This window comes from Chrysemys picta, chromosome 1 (assembly GCF_011386835.1).
Source record: "Chrysemys picta bellii isolate R12L10 chromosome 1, ASM1138683v2, whole genome shotgun sequence".
NCBI lineage: Eukaryota > Metazoa > Chordata > Testudines > Emydidae > Chrysemys > Chrysemys picta.
Window position 1 is genome coordinate 199,214,304 of NC_088791.1, and position 17,780 is coordinate 199,232,083.

A 17,780-nucleotide genomic window follows, 5' to 3' on the forward strand; every position below is an offset into this window, starting at 1 on the left:
TGGTGTAAATTGGCGTTACTCTATCAAATCAATGCTAGATTGATGGCAATGAGAAATAGTGAATTTCTCTTTGCACTGACTAGATACAGCACAGAGAACAGCTTAAGCTAAGCTCCGCCTTTCACTGCCAACGTGTTATTAGCCGCGTTTTGGATCGAATCCCCACATGGATGAAAGGTAGTTTGATCCCCAAACCAATTCAATTCTTCTTCACTGGCAGCCTCAGCACAGTGAGTGATGCTTGTTAGTGCAATGAAGGTGGTTAGAGATAAGGCAGGACTTGTATATGAAGCTGTGCCAACAGAAGCCCTCTTCTGTGCACAGCTATGCCTACCCTAAGGGCTGCGTCAGCATAGTTATGTCTTTAGGGGTGTCATCCTCACACCCCTGACCGCCGTAGCTGCTGGTATAGATTTAAAGTGCAGGCCAGCCCTGAGAGTGAAATTTTATCTACATGGAAACTATGTCCAGGGAGCTAAGATTTTTTTTTTTTTTAAACTGTTATTTTACAGATATACCAAGTCATGGTGCTTTGGTCTCTACACACTCATGGACCAGATCCTCAGATGGCATAAATTGAAGTCAATGGAGCTACAGTGATTTATACCAGCTGAGGATCTAGTTCTCATGCTTTGCCGCATGTGAAGTATTCACCTGGATAATGTGACTATAAACATTGCATTCAGTTGCTGGACGATGACTCTTGGGATTTTTGTTTGACCAATTTACATTAAAAATACATTTAAAGGCCCAGTTTTTAAAAGGTTATATGGGGGCACAGGGCCTAAATTTGTATGCAGCCACATCAAAATTACAGCCAGGTGTACACATGAACAATATTTTTGGCAGTTTACTTATGCATGTGCACTGGACGAGGCAAATGCATATAGAAGGCTGCAGGTTTCCATTAAGTCCAAATGCATATGCAAATAAGCAACATATCAAGACTGGCAGCATCTCTCGCTGTCTGAAAACAGGAGACAAACCAAACTTTTCTCCAGCCGATATCCATCTTCTGGTCAATTTGGTAGTTGACCAGAAGATGGATCTCTGTAAGCTAAGCAGCTCTTCCTCCTCAGTTCCCAGGGCAGGAGAATAATCTTTTGCCAATCCAAGGCACGGTTTGTGGGACACCAAAAGCAAGATTCAATGCTGAGACCTTGCATTCCTGAAACAATCTCAAAACAAAACTTGAAACACCTGATGGACAGAACACCTCGATATGTAGCACAACTGGCAGTCTAGCCACTCCCTTCTTAACACCATTGTCTTGCCCCTCCCCAGCCCCACATTCCCTTGCCCTTCCTACTCCCTGCCCCCTAAAATTCCTGTCCTCCACATTCCTGTCTCCAGTCTGTTCCTGCACCCCCACATTCTCCAGCCTCTACTCCGTCCCATTTCCCATGTCTCCTACCTGGATCACACATGGCAAGTAGGTAAAGCCATCTTCACTAGCTTCAATCCCATTGGAAACAATGGTGGATGGTTGCACTATTTAGCGGGGGCAGTCTCATTTCCACCTGCGAATGCTGTCGGGAGAAGGCAGCCATCTCAGCGGAGAGGAGCCTGGCTTCAGTCCCACTACGAACTAAAGATGGTAGTTGCCTTTGCTAAGAAATGACCAGTTACAAGCAAAGGCCAGTTTTCTCCTGAACATCTTTAAATAAATAACTCCCAACTAGTCTTATTTATGACTTATTGTATTTAAAAACACTGCCTTAAAATTCAGAGGCAGCTGTTAAATTCTCTTACAACTGTTGGTGCCCTAGTTAAGCCTAAATCTTTTTGAAGATTATGATTTACATTCCTAAATTAATTTCTCAAATTAAAATTTAAAAAAAGTTAATATTGAAGGAAAAAATGGAACCTCTACAAATGCCAGAATCCTCTGTGCTCACTGTAGTGCCTTATTCGGCCTAGGGCCTCTCTTGGCTCAAGGAGACGTGGATGAAATTCTTGTCTACTAGGAACAGAACCAAGCTTAAACCATTTGCATTGCATAGACCACTGTACTGTCAGATACCATCACTCGATTACCACAGATGTGGGCTAGATTCTGACATTACCTACAGGTGAAAGGCTCAATGACCATCCCTCTAAGACAGCTATTCCTCTTCTTTAGTAATGTAATAAAAATGCCAGTAATATCCTATGGACTTAAGTTTTAAATGAAGTCTAAAATCCACAAATCATACAGAAATAAGTGAAGTTGATATGTCAGAGCTTCTCAGAAGAAAAAGCCCTGCAGAATCAAGTTACAATACACAAAAATATTTTAAAACAGTTTTATTTAAATATTAAATAACACATCAATCATTTTGGTGTCCATTTCTCATTTTAACATAAGAAATAAAATGATCTGTTCAGTCATGGTAAAAAATAAACTATACATCTTAATTAAACCAATCACATAGTGTCTTTAAATAGCCTATTGCATTGCAGTCTGCCGAACAGCACTGTCAAGATATCTACAAAACCCAAACATTAAAAGTGACCTCTTTCTGACCAGGAATAATTCCAAAGAGGCTCTACAGCAATTGGAAAAGGAAACACAAACAGAAAAACCTATGAAAGTAAAGTGCTTGTCATTGCTTAGAACAGGAAACAAAAGACTTTCTGTGGCCTTTGATCTATGGCATTAAAACAAATGTAGAAAAGAAAACAGTTCTGTGCATTAAGTATGTGTGCTAGCTCATGAGACAATGATGGCAAAGTTGCTGCTCTGTGATGAGCTAGCTTCTCCTCTCCCTCCTCCCTCTCCCCCTTTAAAAAAGAAAAACAAACACGTTGCAAATTAGCATGAGACTTTGGTGTTTTCTCTGCTGCAAGGCACCAGTCGAAGATTCAATCTAAGTAATTTCCCGACACCTTGAAGCTTCCAGACCACATAGCAGCAGCAAGCTAGGGATATATCAATACAGACACACAAATACTGTACACAGATAAAAAGGTAATTTATGAAAAGCCACAGACACTGAGCCACATAACACCTTTTCCCCTTCCCCCTCAAACCAAATTAACCTGGTTGATCTTTGGCTTTTTTTTTTTTTTTTTATATAAAGTAGGGTTTTTGTTTGTTTTTAAACGTATAATACTGCAGGTTGCACGAAGCCAAAGTAACTTGAAGGCACCCTGTGTCACACTAAAGAGCTGGGTCCTTTAAGCATTTAGATAGAATGAAACTATTTTTCTGACATTCGGATGGTAACTTTTGGCTAAGCTGGCTCACTGCTTGCTCACCTGCTACCACAGCTGAACCCTCACCCCACCAATTCTTGTAGGAGGCTGTGGTCTATTATCCCCTTTATACACACGAACTTCCATTGACACCAACATAAGTCACGCTCTGTGAGAGAGGGAGTTTACACCAGAAACACAATAAAAGAATATTACAAAGTATAAAAAAATAAGTAGTGTATATATTGTTTTCTGCTTCCTATTTATACACATATACAGTATTAAAAACCATACATAAACACCTAATCAAAAACCTCATTGATAATATGCCAAAAAAACCCAAACAAACCAAAAAACCAAAAACGAACACCTAAAGATTGTGCTGTTTCACTCAGTTTTGATAGTTTTGTTCAGAAATAGCTGTACTCCTTTAGAGTAGAATTCTGTTCTAGCCTATTCCTTTTGTCTTTGTACAATTATAACCTCGATATTGCACGTTTCCCAAGAGTCAGTTCTAGCTGGACCCTGATAATGAAATGCGTAAAAATGTAATTAGCAGCAGAAATAAAAATGTGCAGCACTAAGAAATATCCCTCAGGCAACTTCAAAGGCAACATCTGGGGGGCTTTTTGAAAGAAATAGTTCCACCCCACAGCCCAGTTTTACTAATTTCAATCCCAGTGCCTCTGCAGGAATACAGGGAAAACAACTTAGACAACATTATGAAAAGATTCCTAGAGATTTAGAACAAAAACAAAAAAGACATTACAATTTGGATCATGATATCAGGGGATAAAATTCCAAGAGAGATTAATTGCTTCTGTGCTAACAATTAGAACTTTTTTTTAAGCTGTTCTAGCTGATATATCAAGCAAGAAGTTCACAGTTTTCATTTAAAGCATAAGTGTTTTTAGGGAGGAGGTGTTGGTTCCTTTAAAGTGAGTATCAACTAAACAAAAACAAATGGCAATGCTTCCATTTTTAATTTTATCAATGCATAATGTTGCATGCCACTGGTTTTTTAAGAGGTAATCAGCTTCACAAGCCCATAAATGAATATTGTGAAAAAGGGAGGCTCTGGTCCCTTCTTTGAAAAGCCTCTCCCTGCTGTGTCACCACTACTGACAGCTGTTAAAAGTCTTGCGTAACAGCAGAGCTGTATTGGTCTGACTTGAGTACAGTACCAAAGTGTTCTACCCGGCCTCATCCATCCCTGCTCCCACCCCCTACCCACCCCTCATTTCACCCTTCATTATTTTTCTTCAAAAATGTTTTTCAGTTTCTATTCATATTTGTTCAGTGCAAGAATAATAGAAGCCAAAAGACATACATATTGCTTGTTTCAGTTCTATAAAGTTGTTAGCTTTCTGAACCAGACAGCCTCTTCACATACTTCAAAATTTATTGCTTCTGAGAGTCACTCATCCACACGCCACAAGCCATCCATGGAACTCTAATGCTGTGGAACGATGGTGGAAGTCCTTTGCAGAAATAAAAGAGGTGTGTGAACTACAACAGCAGGAGCTCTCATTTCACCAGGACAAATTTCCCTAGCTGGCTGGAAGTGAGGTCCTCCATTTCACAGTCCCCGTTCTGCAAAGTGACAGCATCGTAGCTCGGAGACTGCACAGAGAAATTCTGTTGCTGAGAGAAGTTGGTGTTGGTGATCGGAGAGACATTGCTACTGATGTACAGCTGGGTGTCTAGAAGATGAGCAGCTGAAGACGCTGGTGAGACACTGACTCCAAAGAGGTGAGGTTGGAGCAGCTGGGTGTTGCCACCAAATGCCAGCTCAAATGAGTTCTCCCTTCGTAGCTCTGACAGCAGAAGAGAGTTAGATGTTTTGTAAGTGTCTGTACTGTCAGGAGAGAGGATGCAGTGTGTTGCAGACACCCGAGAGGACTGGTGACATGTTGGCTGGATCAACTGGTGATGCTGTAACTGGAGCATTCTGAATAGGATTCAAGAGTGAAGGAAATTAATACTTCTTGATCACGCTGTTCTTCCCTGTAGCACTTCCCCAACAATTACTGACCTTAGTGGTGCATTTAAAGCAACAGTTTAGTAAAGCTAGATACAAATATGGTAATCTTTGGAAGTTACAACAGAATAATTAGGTCACAATTTGGTCTGCTATGAATATACATTTAAGTGACTAAGGACTGTGCTTCACTTGTGAGCTGTAACTCTACCAAATTACAAGGCCCTATATCCACGCCACAGGAAAGTTGCAGAAAGGGGAAAGAATCTTTCCCCCAAATTAAACAAAAATAAAGCTTTGACAGGCAGAAATAGTACGTATTGCCCTTCCAATACATATGGCTTTTGATGTGACTATCTTAAAATCTATGTGATGATCTTAAAACCTAATGACTGTGAAATATGTAGGTCAGCATCATACTCATTTCACAAATAACTTCTCTGTAACTCTGCTTATATAAGAGGCTTGTCTGCTGTCACATGACAAGAGCCAGGAAGAGAACCCAGTAGTCCTAACCCTCAACCTCGTTCCCTAACCAAAAACGAGGTATTATGAAAAAAGAACATCTCCTTGTAGAGGAAGCTCAACACAGAGTATAATGTCCTTACAAACAGATGGTATGTCCCTGCCTTGTTTGAGTCTCTATACTAAGCATGCTTTCTCACCTCTGCTGTTGCAGCACCTCCTCTAGCAGGCTTCGGCCCTCTCTGCTGCTTCCTCCATTGCTGTACATGCACGTGTTCTGCTGAGAATGCTGGAAAGGGCTCATGCCACTGCGTGCTGCCCGAGTGGATGAAGACTGGCACACCTGGCGAGCAAAGCCCTTGATTTTGTTCAGCCCAAGGAAACCTTTGGCTCTAGCATTCTTTCGTAACTGTTGTCTAAATGCCTTCAAGCCTAGAGGCAAGAAAAAAAAATTTTTTTTTTTTTAATTCATCATTAGCGTTTTGCCTGGATGCCCATCTGGGTGCTTCACTTCTTCATTGATCAGCAATTCCCAACCTCTCTGGGCAATTGCACTAGTTTACCAGAGTGAGACTTCAGGTGACCCAGACACTTCACATTCATCTGCATGCCCTATGGTCAGCAATGAAGCTTATGCACATGCAAGACTGTGGTTTGGGGCAGCTCAAGTGTGACTGTAGACTGGGGCATGTACAACTAAATTGAAAGTGGGCAGTAGTGGTGTACTGGACTCAATGTAAAAAAGAGTGGAATGCCTAGGATAGCAGTCAGAGAAATGGGAAATTCTATATTGGTACGTGGAGCCAGCATTTGGAAACCTCTGGTGTAGGTGACTTACATGAAGTCAAGTTATCCTTCATGTTCTATGGCACTATCATGATGGACACCACAGAAAGCCCTAAGATCGATAAGTCAGAGTAAGCTTCCCAAAATATTACTGTGTGTTGCTATTTAGAAAAAAGTGTACAACCAACTATACAGCAAGAAAGGAATTACCTTGAGTTAATGAGGTATCAGATGCACGTCTTCCTTCCTGGAAACTGACAGGCAGCAGAGAAGCACCTCCCATGCAGCCCTGGGCTTGCAGCCCTGGAGTGTCAGATTGGGAAGTCAGAAATGGTGATGTCATCCTGGCTGTGGCTGGGTTACCAGTCATTACTTGATCTGCCAAACAGCTGCTCAGAGCCACTGAGCTGGTGTTTGAAGATGAGGTGAGGCAGCTGTCTGAACTAGTTCCTTCTGTGGGGCTTGTTGAAGAGGAAATGACTATGCCTACAGATGAAGGGGAGAAGGAGAAGGTGAAGAGAGAACATTTCCAAAATGGAGTACAGAAAGAAAAAGTTGCCATCAGATTAGTCTGTCCACCTACACTGCAACTAAACATAACCTGCCAGCATCAAAAGTCTCAGACAACAACAGAACAGCAACTCATATTGTACTAGGACATGATTCCCTCAAGGGTTGCTGAGGTCAAAGAATCTGAATTCAGTGTTCACCTGCAACCTTGAGTGTGCACACTCAATATAGAATTTGGTTCCCTGAGATCAGCACTTACTATGTTCTATTTGGCGCTAGAGCCTTAACATAGATTTTTGGGTTTTTTTAATTGCACAAGGCTCTCTCCTGCTCCAGCTAAGTCAATGGCAACATTGCTATTGATTCCAATAGACAAGGGATCCTACTCACTTTAATCAGGTTTTACAGGGCTAGAGGGGTGCAGGAAGGAGTTTGGAGGGTATGATCTTAAGAACTTTTCTCTTTAAAAATATGTAGGTAACTATTGATAGCTGGGGTCTCTCCCGAGCAATACAACTGGGCAATATTATTTAATTTCTAGGAGAGTTTCAGAAACCATGTTATTTAAATTTAAAAAAATACCAATGAGTGAACATTGAAGACCATTTATTACTGACAGTAGTCCACCCCTCACAGCCCGTATTTCAGAGACCTTCCACCCTGCAGGACTTACATGGAGGGGTACACGGATAAAAATGAGTGGTGACTTCAGCCAGCGTATGCCTCCTGCTGGTGTTGCTGGGAAGGTGAAGAGGGTTGTAGGCCTTGATTTCCTCCTCCAGGTCTTTCTCCTGCCTCACCTCCTCGCTAATGGTGGTTTCTAGCAAACTGTTGGGAGAAATGGAGCGATTCCTGAAGAGACCATTGAAGTTGGGATCCACAGGAAAGAATACTGGCTGCAAAGACATTAGAATACAGGATATAAGTGAAAAGCTATTTATTTTTGCAAAAATATTCTCGTTTGTTAGGAGCTCTGCAAAGCCCTTAATTGTGCCTTTATTATGCACATTGTGATGAAAGGCACTGTGACACTGTATTTATATCTTAATGTTTAAATTTTGGGGAGGGAAGGGTGGAGAGGCAGAAGCAGGCAAGCACTATATATACACACTTTTAACCTTTGTCATGTCAAATTGACAGAACAATAAAAACCTGTGGGTGACATTTAGCTGAGAGCACCAACCTGTAATGGACTGTTCAGGTCACAATCCATTTCTGCTTGCAAGGATGACTGAATCAAGTTCTGAGGTTGATGGTAAAGCAGAGATGATCTCAGGGATTCACTTGAAAGGCTGTCTTGAGGCATCTGAAGGCAAAAATAGATTTAGAGAAGGCATCTTATAAACTGCCGTTCAAAACTTCAAATGTTTTTTGCATACTGAGTTTCTAAATCATCTTCCAGCCAAGCTTCTCAAAGCATTTGGCAAGAATTAACAAATTTACCCTCCTAACACACACATAAGTAGGAACCTATGAAACTCCCTTTCACAGATGGAAAAGCTGAAGTACAGAGAGGTTAAGACAACTGCCTGAGGTGACATAAGAAGTCTGTGGCGAACAGGGAATATAACCCAGATCTCCTGATGTCAGTTCTGTGTCTCAATCACCACCCCAACCATCTTTTCCTTTTAGTTAAAAAAAGAATGAAAGAAAAGAAAATCCAACTGACTCATGGAATCTCTCTGAGGTGGCTGTAACAAGGAATCAGAGGAAGTTTCATTGCTGGAAGGGTATATTTTAATGAGAAGTCTGATCACTTGGTGAATTACTGACCAGCACTGGAGAGAGAGTGTTCTTTGGACCACAAACTAGTGCCAGTTATTAGGAAATGGGCCATTAGTATTCAATCAAGCACCAAATTCAATCAGCAGCCTGCTGAAGAATGGAATATTGTACCCTCTAGCTTGAGGACAGAGATTAAGTTTGACTCAGAGGACCTCTCTATGGCTTTTCCAACATTATGGGCAGCAATGTCGGCTAAATAAAGTAAATGATACAGCAGAGGAACAAAATAAGAATACCAGCAGATGTGACTTTATATTAGATAATTCACCTTCTTACCTCAATGTTGCTGAGCTCAGAGCTCCTTGGTCTTTGCTGACGGCTGGTCACTGGACGATTGGACAACTGGTTGTTTCGGTACTCCTTGAGGCGCTCCAGGAGAAGATAATAAATTGCAGCAAAATGGTTGTAGCTGCTGTTTTGTAGAGACTAGAAGATATGAAAAGAATTAAGATACAGATGAATCAACTTAAAGAACTCAAAAAGCAGCAACAGGAGATCAGATTTTAACAGCTCTGTTCCAATAATTTGTGAATAAGTTTTACTGAACATTATACAGTTACACTGAATCAAAGTTAATTTTTGATCAGACACACACACATATATATATAAAAATAAAACTGAGTAGCTAACCTCTTGTTCTTTCCTAAGTAACTGATTTGCATGCAAGTGTTGTCTAACCATCGGCACTTTATTAGTCACTGAGCAAGTAACTAAGAAGTAAGCACCGCTCATACTAGCAGGGCAAGCCAGAGCTCACCTCAACTGTTCTCCGCCTATCAATGCCAAGAGTCTGCATGATCCCAAGGACTTGCTCATTGTAGTCACCCAGGTTAGAGTTGTAGTTCTGCATGGAGAAGGACAAAGATTGCTGCTGCTGGAGAGAAGGGTCTGCTTGCATCCACTTGTGCTGCTTTATCTGGGCAATGGTTATTCGTTTAGTTGGGTCCACAACTAGCATCCGTCGGATTAGTGTTTCACAGTCTAGACAAAACAGAAAATGCCTTTAACAAGTGGTAAAAATAAAAGCCAGCCACATACAAGAGACTAATTTGTTATTTTACTGCTGTATTTAGACAGCACTAGGAAGTCTCTTCAGCAACATTATAGCAGACCAGTTTTAGGTGGGTGCAATTCTACAGATGTTTCATCCACTTACAGTACATCTGAATTTGGCACATAGTTCGTTATTGACACACCCTGCTGTTCTGCGTACTAGCACTTACTTGTATGTAAGCAGCTTTGATTATTTTGTTAAGATTAAATTAGGTAAGGGATGCTATTAAGGCCTAGTCCTCAACACCAGGGAGAAATCAAGTTTACCTATTTTTAAACCCAAATGATCACAGTAGTAACAATATCCTTTAATTCCCCTTTTCACAAGGTTGTTCAAGAATGAGCTAGATTGCTAAACCTTATTGTTTTTACTGACCTTGATAGCATATTCTGAATTTTAAAATATATCACTTGTGTATAGTTAAAATATTTTAAAAGAACTACACCCACCTAAGAATTACAGCCTACTATCATTAAAATGTTATTTACCCCCCCCCCCCCAAAAAAAACCAACAAAAACAAAAAAACCCCACACTCTTGTTTCTCTAGCAAGGGCGTGAATTAGCCATTTTTAAAAAAAATCTATACTGAATTTAAGAAGGAAAAAGTGTAAACCCTTTAGATGTATTCAGATGTGTAACAGACCCCAGGAAAGAAAATGGGCTAGTTTATGCTGCAGGTACAACACTAAAGTAACTCTGCTGAAAACCTAAGAAAGGGAAAGCGCAATGTGTGATAGCAAAATATTCCCATCTGTCATTGCCCTGAAAAGATACAAAGGCAGAATCTAACAGATGGAGAGGCAGAAAACTGATTCCTTCACAAAAAGACCCAGATTACCAATCAGCCCCCTGTTGGTAGCCCCTTTTCTGGTGTTAAGGTTCCAGGAAACACACCTTGGGACATGAAGTAGGGGATGCGGAATCGTCCCTCCAGCACTCTTTGTCTCAGAGTTGGTAAATTGGGTCCATCAAAAGGCAGAGAGCCACAAACGAGGACATACAGCACCACACCAAGGCTCTGTCAACAGAAAATAGCACAGCATGTAAGGGACTGGAGTAGAGTTAGCAGTCATGAGAGCCCAGAAAGAGTTTGATGATGCATAAAATGTGAACACTACAGAACATAAAGCTTACCCATATATCAAGGTGAGGTCCTTCGTATTCCTTGCCTTCAAAAACCTCAGGGGCTGCATAAGGTGGGCTTCCGCACCAAGTGGAGAGGGGCTCCCCTGATTTGTAGAAATTTCCAAATCCAAAGTCTGAAGTAAAGAGAAAAGTTTGGAGTGAGACTTCATTAAATACCAGGTTAACATTTCAAAGTCAGAGAAAACGAAGGAAAAGCCGACTTGGGGCTTGTCTACATGGTGGGGTAATGCACAGTACAGTTCCCTAGTGCATTTATGGGAATTTTACCGTGCACCAGCAGAGTCTACATGGACCAATTAACGTGCAATACATTAGTGCACTTAAGAAATCACACTGCTGTAGTATGCCTTATCCACCATGTACACAAGCCCTTATTGCATAGAAGTTCTACACTTATTCATTTAGCCTAGGCTTTTTCAACAAGAGGATATATTCAGAAAAATAGTACTATCAGTATGTCCTATACAGCAGTTTTTAAAAGTTTTATTTTACCGTACATATTTATAGGAACACCTAGCTCTAAGACTGTGGAAATAGGATTTCATTTCCTGCTTTATATTTTAGCAAAAGTAACCATGTAAATATTCTCACCTGCTAACTTGATATTCATGCTAGCATCTAACAGAAGGTTCTCAGTTTTGAGATCCCTGTGCACTATGTGATGGCTGTGACAGTATTCCACTGCAGAAAGGATCTGCCAGAACTTCTTTCGAGCTTCACTCTCACTCAAGTGTCCATTGGAAGTTAAATGATCTGTAGCACACAAAAAATAAATATGAACAAGAATTAACACCTGGCAGTATGTTTTCATTATCCTGACGAAGCTGCATTCATCACTTGATATTTGTGACACCTGACTCTGACTTTTGGGAAACCTTCAACACTATGTCAAAAACATATCTTATTACCCTACATGAGTACTAACAATAAAGTAGGGTTTTCTAAATCCAGATAAGTGTTAGTTATTTCAGTGAGAACTTACCAAACATTTCTCCATTTTTTGCAAACTCAGTAACAATGTAAAGCATATCCTTTGTCTCCATAACCTGTCAAGACAAAAAATTAGGACACATTACAAATGTAGATCTCTGAAATTGTTTTTACGAAAAAAATGCATGTCCTAAATCTAGAACCTCTTAGTGCAATTATTTACAGTAACTGTAGGCAGCAAAGGCCTTCATTCCTGCACCGCAGTATTCCTTTCACATACAGAGCTATTCAGAAAGATAATGAATTAATGCTTGCATATCTAAAATACACAATTGCTTGCTTCCTCCATACTCTTTTCCCCTCCCGCCCATGCCCTCAAATGTCTATGAAATAGGCTTATAGAGTATTTCAGCAAGCTTTACTTCAATTGCAATACATTTTTTAATGAAAACAGAGTTCAGTAATCACTTTTGATCACTCAAGGACATTTTAAATTAAAAAAACAGGTTATCGAAATTCAAGGACTTTCTGCTAAAAAGGCTAGCAGATACTGAGATGATCAGAGCAGATATTTACAGCAAGAACACAGTGAAGAAGTGATACCATATACCCCAGTCCGACTTGGTATCAGATACGATACATTAGCCTGCAAGGTGACAGCTCTGCCGGGCAAGCAGCAAAAGCGTGCTGTTCGAGCAAACTCTATTGCTCCATGTCCGTCAACAGCAAGTGTCAATCCTAGCCAAAAGTTCGTTTATTAAGCTAGTACTGATTTATTTTTAAACATTTGTTACTGACTTCTATAAAATAGGTTATAAACTAGCCAATATACTTTCTTTTTTGGAAGAAAACAAAAAAAACCAAAACAACCCCGTACAGCATTTCACATATTTATTTTTAGTCACTGGGACATATTTTTCCTTTTTGTTTCAAATGTTAACGTGAGCCATTTACCGAGAAGGGCTCTTCAATGAGAACTGTATTTTTTGCTCCTAAGGCAGAGGCTTACAACAGGTTAACAACCAAACAGGTGTCAATGCTACTTCAGAGGCCATAATTTTCAACTTTCTTTGAAAAAGGATATATGTCAAAGAGAGAGAAGGGAGCGCTCTCACCTCCCCTGCCTTCTCCCTGCCATGCCATGCACAAATGAAAACAAATAAAAAAGAGAGGTTTCCAATTTTAAAAAATTGAAGGGAAGGAGTTTAAGTGTTCTGGGAAAGGTGCCAGCTGGATGAAAGTTAGATGCTGGTGTTGAAACTAAAACACAAAAAACCCAACATCAACACTGGTATGTCATCTAATTCCACCCCTACTTCTCAGTGGCCAACAAATAGGTACAGTATCAGTTACAACAACAAAGAAGAGAAAATTCAATTGGAAAGTTAAACTGTGATCTATTACCTGTGTCATTTGTTCAGTTAAATAATCTGGTTCAATAAGGTGGGATTTAAACTACTTTTTTAGAGCCTTTAAATACAATTTTCACCTGCATCATTCCACTGAAGTGCAATCAACAGAACTGTTACAATGTCTTTATGTATCCTATGTAGCCTTACAGGGAAGAGTGATGTCAATCAAACATTAATGCCAAATAATTTTTTCATGATTAATAATATAAATATCAAGTACTCAATGGATGTTAAGCGCTTTAATAATCAATGTCTTCACTTAAGCACTAGCTCTTCTACTCTACTTTGTGTTAACTGACCTCCACAACATAAAAACAAACAGCTAAAGCTCCAAACTGATGATAGTATTTACTACTTCACACTGCATTTCAGACCTGCGGCTAGATTTCTAAATCCATCTTTTACCCTTCCCCCTCTCACAGACAAATCGTGATACCACATCTTCTAAAATCCATATGGTACTGTTTAAGACGATTAGGGGGAACTTACACCAAATGCCAATTAGATCAAATATTTAGCATTTTCAAAGCAGGCCTTGCTCATCAGGCAGCAGTGATCCTATTTTCTGCACAGCACACTAGTCTGCCCTTACACTTAATACTTATTGGAACAAGAACTGAACTAAATTAAAATACCCACTCAAAAATAAAATGTGGAAGATGTTGGGTTGTTTTTTTGTTCGTTTTTTTTTTTTTTTTTTTTTTTTGTTAGTTTTGGAAACTAAAACATGATTAGTGTAAGGAGCAAACAAACACAAAATGGCCCATAGCTGTAAAGTCTTTACATAATGTAAAAATGAATTTTTTTTTAATTCATAAATTTTAAAACAGCTCAGTTTGACCTTGATTCATTATTTGAGAGGTTTCAACAAAAGTGACCTTCAAGTTTGGTTCTGTTTTATTTTACAAGAGCTTAAATTTTGCTAGTATAATTTGTAAGTAGGATATTTCTATAGCTCTTAAAAACTGAAAAAGCAGAAGCATCAGGGGAAAAATGAGTTCCTTAGAAATACAAATAGCCAATTCCATCAATTGCAAGATCAATTCCACTTGATCAAAAATTAACTTGAGTCAATTTTGACTCTTTCCACTAAAATTAAAAACACCCCACACACAGGTTAATCAAAAGGATAAACCTGCTAAAAGAGAACAATGAAAAAAAATCTTAAATACAATGCTTATTGTATTTGTTTAAATACTTCAAAAAGTACAATGTGAGTTCTCTCCCTGCACGTGTGATTTAAAACCATGTGCAAGATAAGATCATTAGCAACCAAACCCATGGGATGTAAGTACATCTAACATGAATGCAGTCATCAGAACAGATCTTACCTGATACAGCTTGATAATGTGGGGGTGGTTCAAAAGCTTCATTATCTGGACCTCTCTATAAATTTTCTCCAGGTTGCTTGGATCTAATCTTGTTTTGTCTATAATCTTTATTGCAACCTATAAATTTAAAACACAAACCCAGACATTTATAAAATATGTACTTATGCTGCTGAAATTCTGAATAGTTCAAAACAAAAACAACTCTAAAGTGTCTGAGTTCTGCCAAACTGATTCTTGTTTCCATTATTAAATGCAGGCTAAACAATATATTTTAAATTTCTCTATTTCACATAAAAAGGTTACACAAAGTAATGAATTGAACTATAGTTCTGATTTCTGCAAAAGACCTATTAAGTCACCTAATCCATACCCCCTTAATGCAGGATCATCCCCGATAAACTATTTTCTATTGCATTGCCTAGTCTGGTTTTAACACGCAGATTGCAAATTTACTTATTTTAATTTATAAACCAACCAATAAGAAAAAACTCTTTACTCGCATAGATTTAAAAATGCAAAATTCTTAGGTTTTTTTTCTGAATAACTTCCTCATTTAATGAAAAACAAATTAAGGAACTCTAAAGTCTAAATAACAAGATTTTATGCTTTCTTTCTACACAAATTACTTTAAATTTGCACAACCCTAGCTACTCTCTAAGAATCCACATAGCGCTAATTAAATTGCAGTGTTAAAACTGTTGGCAATATTTTCTTAAATCTATTTTTGTGTTTTTGTTTTACATCAGCTGTGTTTATTATACCATTAAGAAACAAACAAAAAAACCCTCACCTATAGTTTTATCAATTATTACTATCACACTTAATCTATAGCCATGATTATATTTTGTACAGTACCACAATCTTAGCGTATGTTAGTTTATTTCACCACATTTGTGGGGGGGCAGAATTTACCCAGAAAGTTTCATGCCCTTTAAAATTTGGTTTCCTATATGAAACTATAGAGTAGATTTCACACCCACCTGCGTTTTGGTTACTCTGTGCCTGGCCAGCTTTACCACTGCAAAATTTCCTTTTCCCAAGGTCCTCTCAATATCATAAAATCCAACCCGGAGAGGCCTTCGCTGGGCTTGATTTGGAGTGGGAACAGAGGTATAATCTGACATGATCACCATGGCTTAGATTTTGGTGGGCAACAAGCAATATTTAGAAGGTATGCATAAGCGCTCCTCTTTCAGCCTAGAACCTGCATGAAGATAAGACAGACACTGATAAATCAAAGGGAGCTTTTGCTTTCGCCTCCAGATGAAAACACTCAAATAACACTAATCAGATTTTAAAGGTTTCACCAAATCTTTAAATTGTGCAGGGTGGAAAGCTTTGAACTAGCCAGGCAGACTGCACAACCCAACTTCTTGGAGACATAGACCAACTTTCCCCTGTGCTTCGCTCAGAGCCCGAGATTAGTTATGAAACAGCCTGGGAGTCTCTTCCTAGCAAAAGCCTGGTATTAGCAATACACCGCAAAGAGCAGCTAATAGAGACATCCCACTCCCATTCATAGCCATGCACTTTTCAGATACCTGGGATCCAGCCCTATCCCTGGTTCCACTTGGAAGAGCTTCCCAATTATCAGAGTGGTAGCCCTGTTAGTCTGTATCAGCAAAAACAAGGAGGCGTCCTTGTGGCACCTTAGAGACTAACAAATTGATTTGAGCATAAGCTTTAGTGGGCTAAAAACCACTTCATCAGATGCATGCAAGTGGGTTCTAGCCCACAAAAGCTTATGCCCAAATCAATCTGTTAGTCTCTAAGGTGCCACAAGGACTCCTCCTTGTTGTTCCAAATTATAGCGACCAGATGCCCTGATATAGGAACACTCCCAATATTGGGGCTTTGTCTTATATGGGCGCCTATTACCCCGCACCTCCTCTCCTGATTTTTCACACTTGCTATCTGGTCACCAAGCCACTGCCAACCTAGTCCCCCAGCCCGAAGAGGCATCGCTAATAGCAGCCACCCCCCACCCTGCCGCAGCCCCGAGCACCCAGCAGGGACCGCAGCTCTCCCCGCGGAGCCCCCGCGACAGGCTTCCCTGCCGGGCGCGCTCTGGGCTGCGGCTCCCCGCCTGCGGAGAGGAGCCCGGCGCCCGAAGACGGAGGGCAGGGGAGATAAGACACTTCGGGGCGCTTCGCGCCTGTCCCCGCAGCGCCGCCTGCCCGCGGCTCTCCCCGGGCGCCCCCCGCGCCCCGCCCGGGCGCTCCCCAGCAGCTGCCCCGCGCGCTCCTCAGGCAGCGCCGCGCGGCTCCGGGTACCTGCGCGCGGGGCTCCCCAGTCCCCGGCTCTCGCCGCGCTACTGCTCCAGCGGCTGCCTCCGCGCGCTCTGGCGTGCTGCTGGGGGCAGAGGAGCACGCGGGATCCCCCTACTCCCGCCCACTGCCCCCCCCTCCGAAAACCGAGACAGACCCATTGACGTCACTTTGACGCCAGAGAGACGCGCGCCCAAGCGCGAGGCTGAATGAGAGCGAGACATCGGGCCGTTGCCAAGAGACGAGCTGTTCTGACGCGCGGGCTGATGGAGCCGTCGTCCCGGAGACCAATGGGCGGTGACGTCAGGGCAAAAGGGGGGGCAACCGGGCACCTGTCCCGGCGTCACGTGACCCGTTTGTTATCATTGCGGGGTCGCCCCCTGCCGGAGCCGCCGCGGCAGCCCGGATTAACCCCCAGCGGGCTGGAACCGGGCCCTGAATTAACCCCCCGCGCGCCAGAGCCGAAGTGACTAAGGAAGCCGCCCCAGACCAAATTAGCCCCTGACTACTAGGACCACCCAGGAGCCCTTAACCCCTGCGGTGCCGGGGCCCAGACAGGGACGTTAACCCCCGGATCGCCTGTCTGCACTAGGGGAAAAATGTGTTTTTACCATGGTGTTTCCTAGCCTGGGAGCACCGTGGCTGTGGTGTAGTGTAGCTGTCGCGCTTCGTGTGCACCAACTCCCTACAAACTAGAGCCAACATGGCCTGGGTGGATTAACCCTTTGTCTGGTGGAGCAGCAGTGGCACAGATTAGAAACTGGATGTTTAGAAGAGAACGAGGATGACGTGGGGATTAAACCCTGCAGGCAGGGAGTGAAGAGGGGATGGCACTTGTTGCCAGCTCTCACTATTATATTGCATGTTATGCAGTATTTGGTGTTTTTCTTAAAGCTCTAGCTCCCCGGGGTCATTTTAAGAAGTGGGCTGTAGTC

The 17,780-nt window shown here is 41.3% G+C and overlaps 1 protein-coding gene across 4 annotated transcripts; it reads right to left on the reverse strand.

Moving 5' to 3' along the window:
- Nucleotides 1-2,271: 2,271 nt before the first annotated feature.
- On the reverse strand, nt 2,272-17,096 carry SIK1 (salt inducible kinase 1). 4 transcript variants are annotated; one of them, XM_065578218.1, is made up of 14 exons: nt 17,003-17,096; nt 15,559-15,782; nt 14,579-14,695; nt 11,888-11,951; nt 11,497-11,658; nt 10,894-11,018; nt 10,654-10,777; nt 9,462-9,685; nt 8,981-9,130; nt 8,103-8,225; nt 7,593-7,815; nt 6,620-6,895; nt 5,824-6,055; nt 2,272-5,128 (listed from the first exon to the last, which is right to left on the reverse strand). In XM_065578218.1, the coding sequence occupies exons 2-14, from the start codon at nt 15,709-15,711 to the stop codon at nt 4,705-4,707; spliced, it is 2,397 nt and encodes a 798-aa protein (XP_065434290.1). In that variant the 5' UTR covers nt 15,712-15,782; nt 17,003-17,096; the 3' UTR covers nt 2,272-4,704. The 4 variants fall into 4 exon arrangements, with proteins under 4 accessions (XP_065434290.1, XP_005311021.2, XP_065434293.1 ...); XM_005310964.5 differs by lacking the exon at nt 17,003-17,096 and adding an exon at nt 16,852-16,992; XM_065578221.1 differs by lacking the exons at nt 14,579-14,695; nt 17,003-17,096 and adding an exon at nt 16,852-16,992.
- Between the last annotated feature and the right edge of the window lie 684 nt (nt 17,097-17,780).

Coding starts and splice junctions, on each gene's coding strand:
- SIK1 (XM_065578218.1), bottom strand. CDS start 15,711: ATGGTGATCATGTCAGATTATACCTCTGTTCCCACTCCAAATCAAGCC. Junction 9,686..10,653: donor CCCCTACTTCATGTCCCAAG/GTGTGTTTCCTG, acceptor TGTTTTGTCTAG/ACTGTGAAACACTAATCCGA. Junction 7,816..8,102: donor ACCTGAACAGTCCATTACAG/GTTGGTGCTCTC, acceptor ATGTCTTTGCAG/CCAGTATTCTTTCCTGTGGA.